The sequence below is a fragment of the Bombina bombina genome, chromosome 1 (assembly GCF_027579735.1).
Source record: "Bombina bombina isolate aBomBom1 chromosome 1, aBomBom1.pri, whole genome shotgun sequence".
NCBI classification, from domain to species: domain Eukaryota; kingdom Metazoa; phylum Chordata; class Amphibia; order Anura; family Bombinatoridae; genus Bombina; species Bombina bombina.
In genome coordinates, this window is record NC_069499.1 from 1,322,809,167 (window position 1) to 1,322,826,712 (window position 17,546).

Sequence of the window (17,546 nt, forward strand, 5' to 3'; positions counted from 1 at the left end):
TATAATACCCCATGTTGAGGCACCAGTTGCTACTGAGCATGTGCACACAGAAGTTCATAGTATATACATAAATGCATTTTGTGATTGGCTGATGGCTGTCACATGATACAGGAGGCAGACAAATTGAAGAAATTTCAAATGAGCAGCAGATTTTTTTTTTTTGCAGATATATGTAGTAAAACAACTTTGTAATATACTTTCATGGTTTATTTTGTCACCTATACCTGTTAAATTCTGAAAATGGAGGGTTTTCGAAATCCTGTGATTAAGGACACTAAAAACACTAAGATTTAGTGTATATAAAATGTTTACATGAAAAGTTGTTTTATTATTAGACATTTAGTAATTTAGCTCTTTAAATTGTGGATTCTAAGTCTCAAAGCTTGAAATGCAACCTTGCTGATTTCAAGACTAACCTTGCAAAAGCAAAAACACAATGTAATACTACATAGGAGAACTGAACACAACTTGCTGGATACTCATACATTAAAAAAGCCACTATGGCTTTAGATCTAGTGAACATTTCAAATCACTCCACTGGATAGCAGGAACACAAAATATATTGTTTACACATTAACCCCTTAAAGGACAAGGCCATTTTTCAATTTCCTTTAAGGACCAGGGCTATTACATTTCTGCTGTGTTTGTGTTTAGCTGTAAAATTTTCCTCTTACTCATTTACTGTACCCACACATTATATACCGTTTATCTCGCCATTAAATTGACTTTTTAAAGATACCATTATTTTCATCATCTTTTATAATTTATTATAAAAAAACAATTTTATAACATGAGAAAAAAAAAAAAAAAAAAAAAATTTTTCTAACTTTGACCCCCAAAATCTGTTACACATCTACAACCACCAAAAAACAACCATGCTAAATAGTTTCTACATTTTGTCCTGAATTTAGAAATACCCAATGTTTACATGTTCTTTGCAAGTTATAGGGCAATAAGTACAAGTAGCACTTTGCTATTTCCAAACCTTTTTTTTTGTTAAAAATTAGCGATGGTTACATTTTAACACTGATATCTTTCAGGAATCCCTTAACCCCTTAATGACCACAATGTAACCTGTATGTCACTGGTCGTTAAGGGTTTTTTCACGACATAATAGCACAAGTCTAGCAAGAACACGTTATTAATACCCTCCCTCCAGCAGGCTTTGTGGAATAGAGCAGTCTCAACGATGGTGGCAAGACTGCGCTATAAAACAATCAAGTCCCAAAAAAAGGCCAGTGACATACAGGGTACGTCGCTGGTCCTTAAGGGGTTAATATTCCTTTACTAACATATATAACATATATATATCACATATAATCCTTTACTAATATATATATATATATATATATATATATATATATATATATATATATATATATATATATATATATATATCCGATACCATTTGTTTAAGACCGAATACAAGTACCGATACTTGTTTTCAAATACTCGCTGATACCAATTACCGATTTTTTTTATGTCATGTGACAGGTTACTAAGCACAATACAGACTAATTATTTAAGATTCCTTCTTTATAATTATGGAGGACTGTATCTCAAAAGACATTATGAAATAATAAAACCGTTTTATTTGTCATAAAGTTCACAGAACATGTTTATAAATAAAAATATTACAAAAAAAATATATTAATAATAACAATAAATAACAAATATAAAATCACAACCAACCAAAAGTGCAATACAGTAAAAAAAAATAGAACAGTGCACTGTTTAATCATGGGGAACAGCACTATGGGCTAGATTACATTTGACTGGTAAGCTTTCCCAATGCTCTCATTACATGGCCTACTCAATTAAAGTTTATTGAGTTGGAAATGTGAACAGAGCATTGGTAAAGTTTACTAATCCAATGTAATCTAAATCTAGTTCTATAATTGCAGGATGAGTGTTTATTGGAATTAACTTTATTTTTCCTATGGGTACACTTCCTGCAATTATATAAGATAAGGACAGGGCCAGATTGGCATACCAGGATACCATGAGATTTCCTGGTGGGCTGCAGCAGCTGGTGCTGAAAAGCTACAATTTAAAAGGGGTGATGCAATTGGGTTGTAGGGCTGTTATATAACATCAATCTGACATTTGTATTTAATGCAAAGTAATATAATTTAATTCTGAAATAATATTGGGGAAGGAGTGTCCTAGTAAACCCTTTTGAGAAAAATAAGACGTGCATTCTACCGACTCAACGGAAAATAGGGCTGGTCTTCATATTTTTCCAGGGCTGCTTTTATTCCCAGTCCAATGGATGTTCCTCAGAGTACAGTATGTTTTGAACATAATTGTGCAAGATGAGAACTAGCAGTATAACAGGCAATCTAGCAATCAGAATAATTTTTCAAAAGTTAGTGGCAAGTTCTTTTTAAGGAACAGAAGCATATCTGCATGTTCAGCTATAAGTCTGTTTTGCTATCAGTAAGGAGGTTCAACTCTAAGTAGCACAGTCTTTCACTTTCCACACTACTGCATGGGGCAGAAAGATATTTTTGGGCCATTTTACCCAGAGCTGGAAATCTCAGTTTATTAACTGCTCAGTACTTCAGGGGTTTGTCTGAATGAGGTAAAGTAATCTCTCCTACAATAATACAAATAACAGCAATTTGTATTAGCAGAACAGTAGTAAACCATTTTTAGTTTAGTCTCCACTCCAGCTTAAAATGAAATGGGAACATGCAGTTTGAAAAAAAAAAAAAAAAAATGTCACAAGATAGCATATTTACAAACGGCTTGTGCAATTATGGCACAAATGCTTCTCTGGGATCCCCTTTATTCAGAAATAGCAGACACATATCGCTTTGGTGTTAATTTTTGGTAATTAGAAGGCCGCTAAATGCTGCAGCGCACCGCACTTGTATTATGCCCAGCAGTGAAGGGGTTAATTAGGGAGCTTGTAGAGTTTATTTTAACTTTAGTGTAGAGATCAGTCTTTCACCTGACACGTCCCACCCCCAATCCCTCCCTGACCCCTCACAAACAGCTCTATTCCCTCCCCCATCCACAATTGTTACCGCCATCTTAAGTATTGGCAGAAAGTCTGCCAAAAAAAAAATATTATTTTAGTAAGCATTTTTTTTTTTAAAATACATAGTTTCTGCAGTGTAGGTTCCCCCCCTAACCTCCACGATCCCCCAAACAGCTCTCTTAACCTCCCCCCTCTTCCCATTTGTGGCCATTTTAGGTACTGGCAGCTGTCTGCCAGTACCAAATTTTTTAACAAATGTGCTTTATTTATTTATTTTTTTTATTTCACCCAATTTTTCAGTATTGTAGCTTCCCCCCCCCTCCCAGATCCCTTTTCCAAACAATATTTCCCCTCTCCCTCCTCCTATAGATTCAGCAGCATTGATTATTGAGATTGGTCAGTCGCGCACGCCCACCTTACTGGAACTAGTCCAGCGATGGGCCGCTCACCCACGTCCCTGCAGCTGCTCCCACCAACGATCTGCACCATCGCTGGCCGATGCAAAGTGGCCCTCTCTGCATCGGTGAGAAAAAAAATATTGAGGCATCACAGCAATACCTTTAAAGTGGCTGGAAGCGATCAGGATCGCTTCCAGCTGCTTTAAACCCCTAACGACCTGTTAAGGGGTTAAAAAAAAAAAAAAAAAATCATATAGGCATTGCATTGTAAGTCACTCATGGTCAAAAACAATTTACCAGTAGCAACAACTCAATTCTGAAAACAAAACTTTATGAAATAGCATCTTTAGTTTGACAGCTAAAAGGACACCGGACAACACTTTAACTTATTCCCAAATACAACACAAGATTTGTAATGCGGCATTAGTTTTGTGCATGGGAAATACAAACTGAAATTACCTTTGCTATATTGGATGAAAATACCAAACACTTTTTTCTCAATTAGGTAAAAAAGAAAAACAAACCACACCATGCACTTTAACACTAATAAAATTAGGGGGGGATCTATCCACTTTACCGATTATGATCCTGGCAGCACAAGCCTAACCATGCCACATAACACCCCCCCCCCCTCTCAAATTTGCAGCCGTTATATTTTCAGCTGAAGCCAAACATTGTATATTTTGATAAAATAATGACTGTGGCAAGCCCTGTCATCATTGAAAAACCAAGTGCAGCAAATAAATACAGGGAGTGCAGAATTATTAGGCAAATGAGTATTTTGACAACATCATCCTCTTTATGCATGTTGTCTTACTCCAAGCTGTATAGGCTCGAAAGCCTACTACCAATTAAGCATATTAGGTGATGTGCATCTCTGTAATGAGAAGGGGTGTGGTCTAATGACATCAAAACCCTATATCAGGTGTGCATAATTATTAGGCAACTTCCTTTCCTTTGGCAAAATGGGTCAAAAGAAGGACTTGACAGGCTCAGAAAAGTCAAAAATAGTGAGATATCTTTTAGAGGGATGCAGCACTCTTAAAATTGCAAAGCTTCTGAAGCGTGATCATCGAACAATCAAGCGTTTCATTCAAAATAGAGAAAGAGATAGAGAGGGCGCCACATTGCGTGATATTGTTTCAAAAAGGAGTGATACAAAAGCAGAGAGGTAATGCGCTTACAAATAACTGTGGTACTGTGCTGTGACCAGTACAATCTCGCCTGCTAGCACTTAAATCAGTGGCTAGTACACTGTCAGACAGGATCCTTCCTGGGACTCTTTCTTTGGATTGAAAAGTTTGCTGTGAGCGTATCTTAGTTTGGCAACTTTGATATTTTGCTCAATGTAGTTGTGTTAAAAAAGGGATGTACAACTTCCAAGGTTAAAAGAATTATAAAAGGCTTTATTATAACGCGTTTCTCAACCTCCAAGGGTCGTTTCTTCAGATACCAAAGCGAATAAAATATGTAACAAATTTTGACATTTTATACACATTTGTATAATTAGAACGGAAGTTGTCACAAAAAGTTTTAGACCAATAGAATACATTGCAAGATTCAACTGAGAAGCCGAACAAAGGCTCACAGGTGTTACAATTAGTGTGAGTTTAGACAGCATTGAATGGTCATGATAGTTTAAAGTGGGGACAGCTGTATGAATCAGCCAGAAAAAAGGCCTAGGTTTACCAACGTTGCATATTAAAAGGAAAACACATGAAAGGCAGTACAAAGATATATAACAACAATTTATAAACTTCAATTTGAGATAGTTGTGATAAATGTAAACTGATATATGAATTGCACAGAATTGATGTAGAATAACAGCCATTGTGTAATAAAATATAGAACATGGTAAGCCTAAAATCTGCGTGTTGATTGGTTAGAGAGAGAAAATTAACAAAGCAACCCATAAAAAAACTTTTATTAGGTACTATTTATCGTTATGCAGAATGCCTAAACCTTTCTCAGTTTTGTTTTTGAACTGACGGCTAAGGAAGATAATTTTTTGTTTTATTTTAAATTTTGTAATCCCGATACCTGTGAGTCTATCATACACTGAATATGTGTAAACTATATTGTAGTGTTGGATGTGGTATAGGTATGCACTTATTTTCTCCAGATGGAGATGATGATAACATTACTAAATGAGAATCTTCAGGATTATAATTTAGAAGATTATTGACTTGGTGTATATATGTTAAGCATGCGAATATGATCTAGTAGACTGTAATATATTATTGGATGTGGTATTAATATGAACTTTATTGTGTATATATATTGAGCATGTTAATGTAATCTAGTACTGTAGTATATTATTAAATGTAATATTAATATGTGCATTGTTCTCAAAAGGGAGTGATAAAGTTGCTGAATGGTAATGTTCAGGATGGTTATCAATCTTTTTTATGTGTATTGAGCTTATGATGGTATTCTAATAAGGTGTTTAATGGTGGTAAACTCATAATTGTGAGTATACGCCTATGACTGTTTGGTAAAATTCATTGGATGGTCACATATGGAATGAAGGTTTGCGTGTGTGTGTTCGTAGGAATATGTGAAAAATGTGAGTGGTGTGAAAAAAGAAACAATATGTGAAAAAATATGAATAATATAAAAAAATAAATAAAACACAATGTTAATTAAAAATGTAATATGTATGCAAATGTTGAAAGACAATATGTGTCACCCAATGGTGTTCCACAGTATATTATATGTGGGGCTGTATCGTGTATTAGCGGTGTGTGTGACAAATAATTGTGATGTATGTAAATAATCGATATGTGTGTGTTATGTCGTGTATATGAGTTTGATATTTGTGTGCCTATAATGTGTAATGTACATAAGTATGATGTATGTGTGCAAATTGTTGTCACGTGTATCTGTAATATAAGATAAGTAGATGTATCTGTAGTGTGGGATAGATAGATGTATTAATCTGTTACTAAATGATGACAGCATGTAGACATGGAGGGGAGAGGGATGTGTTAGTGTATTGGGAAGAAAAGGCTGCAGAGTTGGGTGTATGAGTATTTGTAAGCTGAAGGAAAAGTTGAATTACTATGGTGGTAATATCCATCAATTAAAGGCTGCCAGATCCAAATTGGCATTCAGCCCCAGTGGATATAGTGTCCTTAAACGATAAATCCAGAATGTTTCACGTTGTCTCAATCTAATTAGTCTGTTATAATCATTTTTTGGAACGAACAGGGTCGCAAGAAGCGTGTGGAAAAACCAAGGCGCAAAATAACTGCCCATGAACTGAGAAAAGTCAAGCGTGCAGCTGCCAAGATGCCACTTGCCACCAGTTTGGCCATATTTCAGAGCTGCAACATCACTGGAGTGCCCAAAAGCACAAGGTGTGCAATACTCAGAGACATGGCCAAGGTAAGAAAGGCTGAAAGACGACCACCAATGAACAAGACACACAAGCTGAAACGTCAAGACTGGGCCAAGAAATATCTCAAGACTCATTTTTCTAAGGTTTTATGGACTGATGAAATGAGAGTGAGTCTTGATGGGCCAGATGGATGGGCCCGTGGCTGGATTGGTAAAGGGCAGAGAGCTCCAGTCTGACTCAGACGCCAGCAAGGTGGAGGTGGAGTACTGGTTTGGGCTGGTATCATCAAAGATGAGCTTGTGGGGCCTTTTCGGGTTGAGGATGGAGTCAAGCTCAACTCCCAGTCCTACTGCCAGTTTCTGGAAGACACCTTCTTCAAGCAGTGGTACAGGAAGAAGTCTGCATCCTTCAAGAAAAACATGATTTTCATGCAGGACAATGCTCCATCACACGCGTCCAAGTACTCCACAGCGTGGCTGGCAAGAAAGGGTATAAAAGAAGAAAATCTAATGACATGGCCTCCTTGTTCACCTGATCTGAGCCCCATTGAGAACCTGTGGTCCATCATCAAATGTGAGATTTACAAGGAGGGAAAACAGTACACCTCTCTGAACAGTGTCTGGGAGGCTGTGGTTGCTGCTGCACGCAATGTTGATGGTGAACAGATCAAAACACTGACAGAATCCATGGATGGCAGGCTTTTGAGTGTCCTTGCAAAGAAAGGTGGCTATATTGGTCACTGATTTGTTTTTGTTTTGTTTTTGAATGTCAGAAATGTATATTTGTGAATGTTGAGATGTTATATTGGTTTCACTGGTAAAAATAAATAATTGAAATGGGTATATATTTGTTTTTTGTTAAGTTGCCTAATAATTATGCACAGTAATAGTCACCTGCACAGAGATATCCCCCTAAAATAGCTATAACTAAAAACTACTTCCAAAAATATTCAGCTTTGATATTAATGAGTTTTTTGGGTTCATTGAGAACATGGTTGTTGTTCAATAATAAAATTAATCCTCAAAAATACAACTTGCCTAATAATTCTGCACTCCCTGTAGTGTGTTCTATTATGGTCCTTTAACTTAGTTCCCGGTGGTCCATTTTTGCTCTTGAAACAAAAGATAACATAAGAACCAAGCAAATCTTATCAGAAATAAAATGTTTGTTTCTTTTTTGTTTTTTTAGTCTATGCTATATATTAATTATGAAATAAAAACTGAGTTTAATATCCCTAAAAAAAATAAATAAAAAAAAAAAAAAAAAAAAAAAAAAAAAGACCCAGCAAAAGTTACATTTGATGCCATAGGACCCATAACACAAAATAGAATACAATATTTAAAATACTTAAAATTATAAAAAAAAAAAAAAAAAAAAAAAAATCAGATGCAAAGTTTATGCAGATGAATGCATCTAAGGGTTGTAAACTTGTTATATTGTAGTGACATGTAATCCAGCAGGCTGAGTCACAATTTGCTCATAAGGACATATTTAGATGTGGGTCTCGATTGTGGAGCCTGTGATTATTGCTGGTGTTTATCACTTTATTTCTACTTACTGCTAGTCAGTGATTTGAGACAAATCGGTTCTCTCAATTATATACTCATTTATTTAAAGATACAGCGCACATCAGTTTTCATATAACTGCATGTAATAGACACTACTATAAAGAATAATATACAGAGATACCGATCTAAAAATCCTGTATAAAATCTAATAAAAACGTACTTAGAAGCTTCAAGTTTAGCACTGTTGATGAGGTTAGGCTGGGACACAGTGAAATAGGCTGGTAAAACAATAGGAGCAGACAATCCCCCCTCCCCTGCATATGAAAAGACAGATAAACAGGAGCTAGCAGGAGTCTGTAAAAGTTTGTATACATCTGACACGATGGGGCTTGGTTACAAGTCTGAAAATCAACAGTGTTATTAAAAAATAAGCAAAACTATATACTGTATAGTTACAAAAACACTCCCAGATGGGGTATATAAATGAATCTACAATACATTTATTCAAAGAAAAATCTAGTGTATAATGTCACTTTAATTTGTGGTTATAAACAATATGTTGGACAACCTATGAGGTTGGGACTAGGATTATGTTACTTCAAACAACCTTTGTTTGGCCTTGTCTAGGCATTCCATCAATGAACATGGCCAAGGGCTGAGTACTTTCAGATGGAATGCTATAGAATGACAAAGGCAAAGGTTTAAGCTCTTGTGTAAAAAAAACATTTTAGATATTTAATTTTAAATAACTCAGTTATCAACAGAACAGAATTTGAAATAATTATTGGGAAGAAATTAATTGGGAACTATTTATACTTCGAGATAATTCTATATCCATTAAATTACTTTGTCGTTATAGTAGTCCATTTTCAGCTCCATTTCCATATATAAAATTTACACATTTTATTTATCTCTCTATCTAATCAACTCGCCAGCATGGAAAGAAAATTCACCAAATCTTTGGGGGCATTTTTCAGTATTATTTAAGTTAAGGTGTCTCTCTTCCTCACTTGTAGAGCTCTGCATAGAGAAAAAACTCAAGGAGAGGAAAAAAAAAAAAAAAAAAAAAAAATGTATTTGAGGGACCTCGGGGTACTGACGAGACAGATCATCTCGCCAGAGCGGAGAGGTTTAGATCATCAGGCCCATAGTGGTGGCATGTAAATTGTTGAACTCCTTGAGAACACACCTTCAGTTTGCTCAATGGTTCCACATAATGGAATAAATTCTGTCCTTGATCATTAAAGGGACAGTAAACCTTAAAAAAAAATGTTATATAATTCTGCACATAGTGCAGAATTATATAACATTACATTAGCCAAACGTTTTAAATCATAATATTGCCTTTTTATTTTTAAAAAATATCGCCGTTTTACAGACCCGCTCTCTGGGCTCTGCTGAGCGGGTCTGTTGTTTTTACTGAGCGCATCGGGCCGGGCTGTGACTATACAGCTGGCCCGATGCGCTCAGTAAAAACAACAGACCCGCTAAGCAGAGCCCAGAGAGCGGGTCTGTAAAACGGCGATATTTTTTAAAAATAAAAAGGCAATATAATGTTTGGCTAATGTAATGTTATATAATTCTGCACTATGTGCAGAATTATATAACATTTTTTTTTAAGGTTTACTGTCCCTTTAAGGGGTTAAAGAACATATGCAGCAAAAAGTTAAAATATGGAGGTGCGGGGGCGGAGCCAACCGAGCTGAGCGGATGCAGTGGTGCAGAGCTCCGTGTATTATACTCTTATTAACTTGAGATCTCTTCAGAATACTAAGCTACTATATATGCTACTATAACTAATAACTTTGAGAGTATCTAGTGGTCAGCATCAGACGCTAAATATCTTTCCACAAAGCAAATTCAAAGAGCTAAAGGGAGATTTCGACACCCCCTCCCGGGGAACTAGGCCTGAGGAGGCAGGCTCATAGCCACAATAACATCGCAAGCAAGCCAAAATGGAGGCAGACTACGCGACTATTCAGGCTCTCCTGGCCAACTTTGAGCTCCAGATGTGTAAAAGATTTGATCACCTCCAGCATCTCATGGATAGTACACATTTACGAGTTGAGGTTTCTGGGACTGCTGAGGAAGTGGTAGCGAAACCGGCAACCCAGAGTGCAGCTGAACAGGTGAACCTCACGGATTCCTGGAGGCCTGTCTTGATCCCGGAAAGGAGAGAGGAGACTAGCTTGCTGTGGGTAGCCGACAACGGCTTCCAAGTATGGAGAGAGTGTTCTGCAGCTGCGGCGATGGTTCAGTTGAGCGTTCTGATTGCCGACCTGAAGGTGATTATTGGTATGACACCGACATAGACTGTTGTGGAGGTCTCGCTGAGCCGCCTTTGCAGGTGTATGGACAGGCTGGTCTACTCAGTACTCGAACCGGCATAGGATGAACTTGTTTTTATCTATGAGACCTGCCTTCGAGTGCTTTGGCCCCATAACCCTAAAGGACGGCTCTCTAACCAGAATGATCCCCGACTTATGGGCCCCAAGTTATGCTGACCGGCTGTTTGCTAGCACCGCAGACATTTCCACATGGGTCATACTTCAAGCAAAATTCTCTATATTTGAAGGCAGCAGTTTTCCCAGCGCGCACGTAGCAAGTTAATATGTTGATTTGTGTGGGGAGTATTTGTATTTCTATATGACTGTAGGGGTCTGGATCTTTTCTGGCATTATAGACACCTATACGTATTTACCTGGTCCTCCCAGTCATATACAGCTTAGCCCAACTGTCGCTGCCTCTGTGACCCGCACTCTCTGACTTGTGCAAAAGAACTAATCGTTATCCTCTGTGTTGTGCTTCCTACTTCAAAGTCAAGGGCAGCACAAGAAAGTCTCATCTTTTTGTTATATATATTATACTTCTCACAAAATGTCCTGTAACTTGCCTTACATACTGTACAGTTCATTATGCTAGCCTTAATGTTAATATTCTGCACTGTGTATTATAATGATATGTTGACCTGCCTAAAACTGCATAACTAGTACTTGCTGTGCTAGAACCAAGATTTGAGCTATGAGCAGTAAGGGGTTAGACTTTAGGGCTGGGTAATGTAGTGAGGTGAGATTTTGACATATATTAGTGTTCCATTTACCTCAATGCGCATTGTTATTCCACACTGCATTGTATAATTTCCTATCCCTTATCTGCTCTACACTTGGGCTTTAGTGTTACAAATGACTTTAGATGTACAAATAGTTTTTTATCTTTCCTGTAAGTTTCTCAAGTGATAGATCTGTATAACTAAGCGTATAACACCTCCAATATGCTCCCCCATAAGCTCAATGGTGGCCTATGTCACCGTTATTGTTGCCTACAACAACCAATTATACTTTAAGAAGCTCTATTTAACTATCTGTATTCTAGATCAGAATTGGATAAGTCCATCCTAGCATAGACTTAGGATAGATAAACGAACATAGCCTATCAGTCTCATGTTTAGCTACCTATCTGAGGGGGATATCCTCTACGTGTGCTCCAGTACGTAAGAGCACAATGCTCATGGTATTGGTTGTTTTTTATATGTATATATTCTTCGGAGCAGTTTTATAACACTCACTGACGTGAGAATTTATGTTATTGGGGTCTTCACTGGGTACAAAGCATTAATTTTTGGTATTGCCTAAAGCCCATTTCAGCTATATTGGTTTTGTCTATGGTGCAGGTCAATGTATATAGAGAACAATATCATTAAATTTTTACCCACTACCCCGCCCCCCCCCCCCTCTCTTATGCGGTAAGGGATGTGTTCTTTCCTCTCCTCCGCATTCACACTTTGACAGAGTTACGTAGTCTCTGTCCTACCCGTAGGGCCTTTGCTTAAGATTGTTCCCACATAAGTGTAAAAAAGGCGCTGCGGGTCTTATTACTGAAAATTATACTCCATTACTATTCCGTGTTCTAAAGTTTGCGAAATGTCCACCCTTGTACTTTGTTACATATCAGCTCATGCATATATTTAATTTATGGGATTGAGCCCTTGTTGAGAGGCTTAGTTGTTAGAAGATATAAGGAAGCCAACACAAGCGTCTCTTGAGTTCTTCATAGACTTTGATCTTGCTGACCTGATTGCTAATTAACAAGGGGAAAATACTGTTGTGTTTATATATACATACTCTTCTTTACATATAGCTTCCTAGTTGCTGTAACTATATATTCTATTCATATCATTGTGTTTTATTATCTTCTAATATCCTTATGAAGAAGGTCATTTTTTTAAATTTCATTGCCCTCCCTATAGTTTGGTTAATTTCTGGACCCACGTGTGGTCCTTGTGACATAAGAGGGTGGCTGGTTGATATAGGCCCAAAAGTGGCCTATCTTTTGTTTAAAAAATCCCCAGCTTAGTAGTGCATCTGGACCCACAAGAGGTCCCTGTTGTCATAGATAAATGGGGACAAAAATGAGGGTAGTGGAGGGTTTGCTCTTACAATAATGTACCACGGTCTATATAACCAGCAATTTGATATGTTTACTGTGAATTTCTTGTCATTTGAGCAAACTGTATGTTTTTGTTTCCCTCAATAAAAAAAAAATAAAAAAAATATGGAGGTGCACTTTACCTCAATTCCAATTCTTTTACCAAACCGTGCTAGCTGTTCCAAATACTATACAATCATACTTAATAAGGAAGGATTGGCCAAACACTATTGTCAATCAAAGAAGGACACAGGCTGCACAGTGGTTTTCTAAGCTTTATTACTATATGGGTGTGACTGGTCAGACCAGACCGTCTATCCTCCACCCAAATGTCAAATTGCAATTTATTGCATAAAACAAATACAAACACCACGGGCTATGTTTGCTTACGAAGGAAATATCCCTTTAAACAGTATCTCCTATGCTAAACAATAAACATATGCGTGTACTGAGCTTCACTCTCAATTGATTAATGGTAACCACAATGACAGCAAGCATAGGATTGTATAAACCAAACACCAATTAATAGCATGGGGCTCCACTGCTAAAACTAGAGCAGCCGTAAAGTCTGTAGAACCGGGCACATAAGTGTTAATACACGCACTGGTATTGTAGCTCAAAACAGGTATTTTGTAAAGTCCTGCCCGCTAAAGTTAGTCTGGATGACTATTTTCTCTTTTCCAGCTTATGTAATTAGACAGTGTGGATCCACAATTAAAATTGGTAAAGATTACCGTTACTTCAGATGTCCCTCCCAGGGAAAAAGTTCATGCAGTGTGGAAACAGATCCAGGCTGTTTAACAGATTTCTGCAAGACTTTTAAGCCCAAAAGAACATAGAAGTCAATAGAATGCAGGAACTGTACACCCTAGTACAGGGGACGACAAATTTGTTTAAAATTTAGGAGCCACCAGTAATATTTAGGAGCCAAACAATGGTATTTGTATATAGATTTAGAGAGAATAACCCAAAAAAAGTTAGGAGACATGGGTAAAATTCTAGGAGCCAGTGGCTCCCTGGCTTTGTTGAGCCCTGCCCTATTATACCTTTGCAATCTACAGATCCTACTTACCAATGGGCAACTGATCTAGCACAGATATTGACACTGTGAAAGTGCACAGGAACCTACTCATTAGATTATTCATGGTATTCGGTTAGGTCTAGTCCTTTGTAAGATAGCGTTTGTTCCAATGGAAACTAGGCAGTATATTGCTGGGTTCACTGAAGCTAGAGCAATGTTTTGTATTTTGTAGTGATAAAGCAAAGGCTCATTATGATGCTATGGCAACAAGACTACTTGCTCTGGAGCACCATTTATGGGTGTTCTGTGTACCCTTTCATACTGTAAAGTTTTTTTAAATTATTTTTGATATGCTTGCAGTCACAGCTTTTTTGAGAGACTAAGAGGTTTCCAAATTACATTTTCAAGCTAATCAGGTGGCAGCAGCGATGAATTTGTTTCCACAAGAAAGCAAAATAGGAGCAGAGTATTTATAATCCAACATTCATGGCTGATATACGGGACTAAGACTTTGTGGATTCTGTTTATATCCAATCTTTAAAAAGGCATTTTCTAAATTGACCATTACGGTGCTTAACTTGAGATGTATTCTTTCAAACATATTCACACTGGAAGAAGCACTGTATTGTTTGGTAAACTAAAGCAATAGTCTAAATTTCAGGTATGAGAAAGTTTTAAAATTGTTGAATATTGTGGTTTACCTATGAAGTATCTTAAAGTGAAGGTTAAGTTTAGTGGTTTCGTCGCCTGTAATATATTATATAAGTCCTAAATAACATGATCGCTATTTTTTTTTTAAATATAAGTATATAGATTATAGTGTTATAAACATGTTATATTTACTCTCCCGGCCGTTTGTTGCTCCTCCCTCCATTGATTTCCGGATTATTCATTACATTATGTACAGAGCAGTCCCACCCGCTCTGTACGTCATTCAAAAGCTCGTTCACGTTTTCATGAGCAATTGCGCATGCGCACCACTCGCCGTAATTTGTATTTGCGCCTGCGTGACCTATTTTGACAAAATACAAGACATAGCCGGAGGAATCGAGGAAAGCGCATGCGCAAAACTAGAACGCGCGTTGAGCCTAACACATAGGAAGTAAATACAACGCATGCGCATTAGTTAGAGTTTTGCGGTGACGTAATTTGACGGCCGCCTAACGGCCAGTGTCTCTATTGGCTTAGAAAAAAACGTGACCAGGATAAGGAAAAAAAAACAAAAAAACGGGCTGTTTAAACAGTCTAATGAATCGGATAAAGAAGAGGTAATAAATACATTAATATAGCGAAACGAAAATTTTGATGAATTAAACTCACATTTATTTGGATACTATTTACAGGGAAAGAAGTTTAATAACTAAAACTTTACCTTCACTTTAATTTCTGTATTCAAAGGGATATGAAACTCAAATTTTCCCTTACAATTCAGATAGAGCATACAATTATAAACAACTTTCAATTTGCTACTTTTATCTAATTTACTTTGTTTTCTTGATATCCTTTGTTGAAAAGCAAACCTAGGTAGACTCAGGATCTGGGAACTAGCTTCTGATTGGTGGCTGCACATATATACCTCTAATCATTGGATTACCAATGTCTTCAGCTAGCTCCCAGTAGTGCATTGCTGCTCCTTCAATAAAGGATACCAAAAAATAAAGCAAAATTGATAATAGAAGTAAATTGGAAATGTGTTTAAGATTATATGCTCTATCTGAAGCATTAAAAAAATGGGATTTCATGTCCATTTAAATTGCAAGTTAGTAAAACTGTAAAATGCTCCTCCAAACCTGTTCTGTGAGTGCTGACCATATGAAATGTACACCTAGTCTGGTATAAGGATGAGGTAACAGTCTCAATTTTAACACACACCTGCACCCATGAAACACTACACACACACCTGAAAAGCTGGACTAAAAACTGTAGTCCTTTAAAGTATTTTGTATTCATAGCATATACATCAACAATTAAGCACTCCGCTGTAAACAATCTGTGTACAATTTATAACGTTTTGCAATTTGGGGGCTTCAGGGATACATCCCTTGAAATCTCAGGTGGAATTCATGTTCCTATTCTCCTTTGATGTGGCCAGTTGGGGAGATATGCAAATGAGCATTGATCCAAGCAATCATTATGTAAAATGTTGTAGGACCAGGCCAATTTCATCATACATACGAATCCAGTATCTCTGGAAGAAGTGGAACCACCACAACATCCTGAACTATTTGGCAGCAAAAAAATAAATAAAATATAGAAGCAGCATTTTGTGTGTATACTACAAAAACAATAATTGTGGAAAGAAACATGGATATTGATATTCAAGGACTAACCACTGATATTTCAAGCTATATAGCAATTGTTATAAAGTTGAACATCATATACTCTAATATTAACTTTCACAGAGAAGTAACATTACGTAACGAAACTCTAAATACCATCTACATAATGGAAACATACTTATCCATGGTAATTATTGTGCTCAACCACAAGCTAGGATTTGACAGGGGCTGTTGATATTACAATAGTTATGACGTTTCTTGGGGAGTGTATGGAGTAAACAGCATTATTGTCTTGGGGCCACAGGAACCCATTAATAAACCAAGGTCAACTACTACACCCCAAACTATCGTCGTGCCCCCATAACAGCATAAGAAAGCAGAGGAGCATAACAAAGAAAGCACGAATTGATATGTTTTCCCAAATTAAAAGTCTTTTACTCTTAGCGCCCCCGTTCAGTAATTTGAGTACTAACCCTGGAGCTGTCAGAAGCCTACGGCGAAATCTATACCCGGAACATAGGGCCTCAACTAGCCGGCGCGGCCTCCTGTTTTATCGCTCACCTTTTTAAGTTCGTTCTCGCTGGCACCGGGAGGCACACCGAGTAAGTCATATAGTTTGGTATCGACGACGTTAGACATTATGCGTTTTAGGAAGGCCGGTGGGGTGACTAGAGAACCCGAGAGTCACCGGTGGGGAAAAAGAGGCACAGAAAGAGACCGGAAACAGGGACGTCACGACGACAGACGTAGCCCCACCCACCAGCGTGCTTAACCCGCCCCTAACTGCTGTGAGCACCCCTCTCAAACATGGCGTCGAGTGCGCGAGAGATGTGTCACTATGACAACCCAACATCTACCAAGCACTAGAAACTCATCGAGGTGTTCTGTAGCCATGCGCAAAAATAAAAACTGAACATTGTTTTTCAAACTATACCAGTACAGGCCGAATGTATGAATCTGATCAGAGTCGTAACTAGATCTTACTGGTCTCCAGGGCAAAGTCTGTGGCAGGGCCCCCTCATTTGAACAGCACCCAAGGGACATTCTACTTGAAAATTGTTATTGTTTAATAGATCATCCCTTTATTACCCATTCCCCAGTTTTGCATAACCAGCACTGTTAGGGACACTGAACCCACATTTTTTCTTTCATTTGGATAGAGCATGCAATTTTAAGCAACTTTCTAATTTACTCCCTATTATCAAATTTTCTTCATTCTCTTGGTATCTTTATTTGAAAAGCAAGAATGTAAGTTTAGATGCCCATTTTTGGTGAACAACCTGGGTTGTTCTTGCTGATTGGTGAATACATTCACCCACCAATAAACGAGTGCTGTCCAGTGTCTGAACCAAAAGTAGCTTAGATGCCTTCTTTTTCAACTAAAGATAGCAAGAGAACAAAGAAAAATGTATAATAGGAGTAAATTAGAAAGTTGCTTTAAATTGCATGCTCTATCTGAATCTGAAAGAAAAAAATTGGGTTCAGTATACACTTTTTATCTCTGTGATTACCTTGTATCTAACCCTCAGCAGACTGCCCCTTAGCTCAGTTCTTTTGACAGACTTGTATTTTAGCCAATCATTGCTGCT

At 37.4% G+C, this 17,546-nt stretch overlaps 1 protein-coding gene across 1 annotated transcript in view; it reads right to left on the bottom strand.

The window, feature by feature from the left end:
* DNAJA2 (DnaJ heat shock protein family (Hsp40) member A2) overlaps window positions 1–16,705 on the bottom strand; it is a 166,567-nt gene extending 149,862 nt beyond the window's left edge. Inside the window, exon 1 of the mRNA XM_053701942.1 lies at window positions 16,519–16,705. Coding sequence (XP_053557917.1) covers window positions 16,519–16,596 — 78 coding nt within the window. The 5' untranslated portion in view covers window positions 16,597–16,705. The remainder of the gene's footprint in view (window positions 1–16,518) is intronic.
* Window positions 16,706–17,546: the final 841 nt, after the last annotated feature.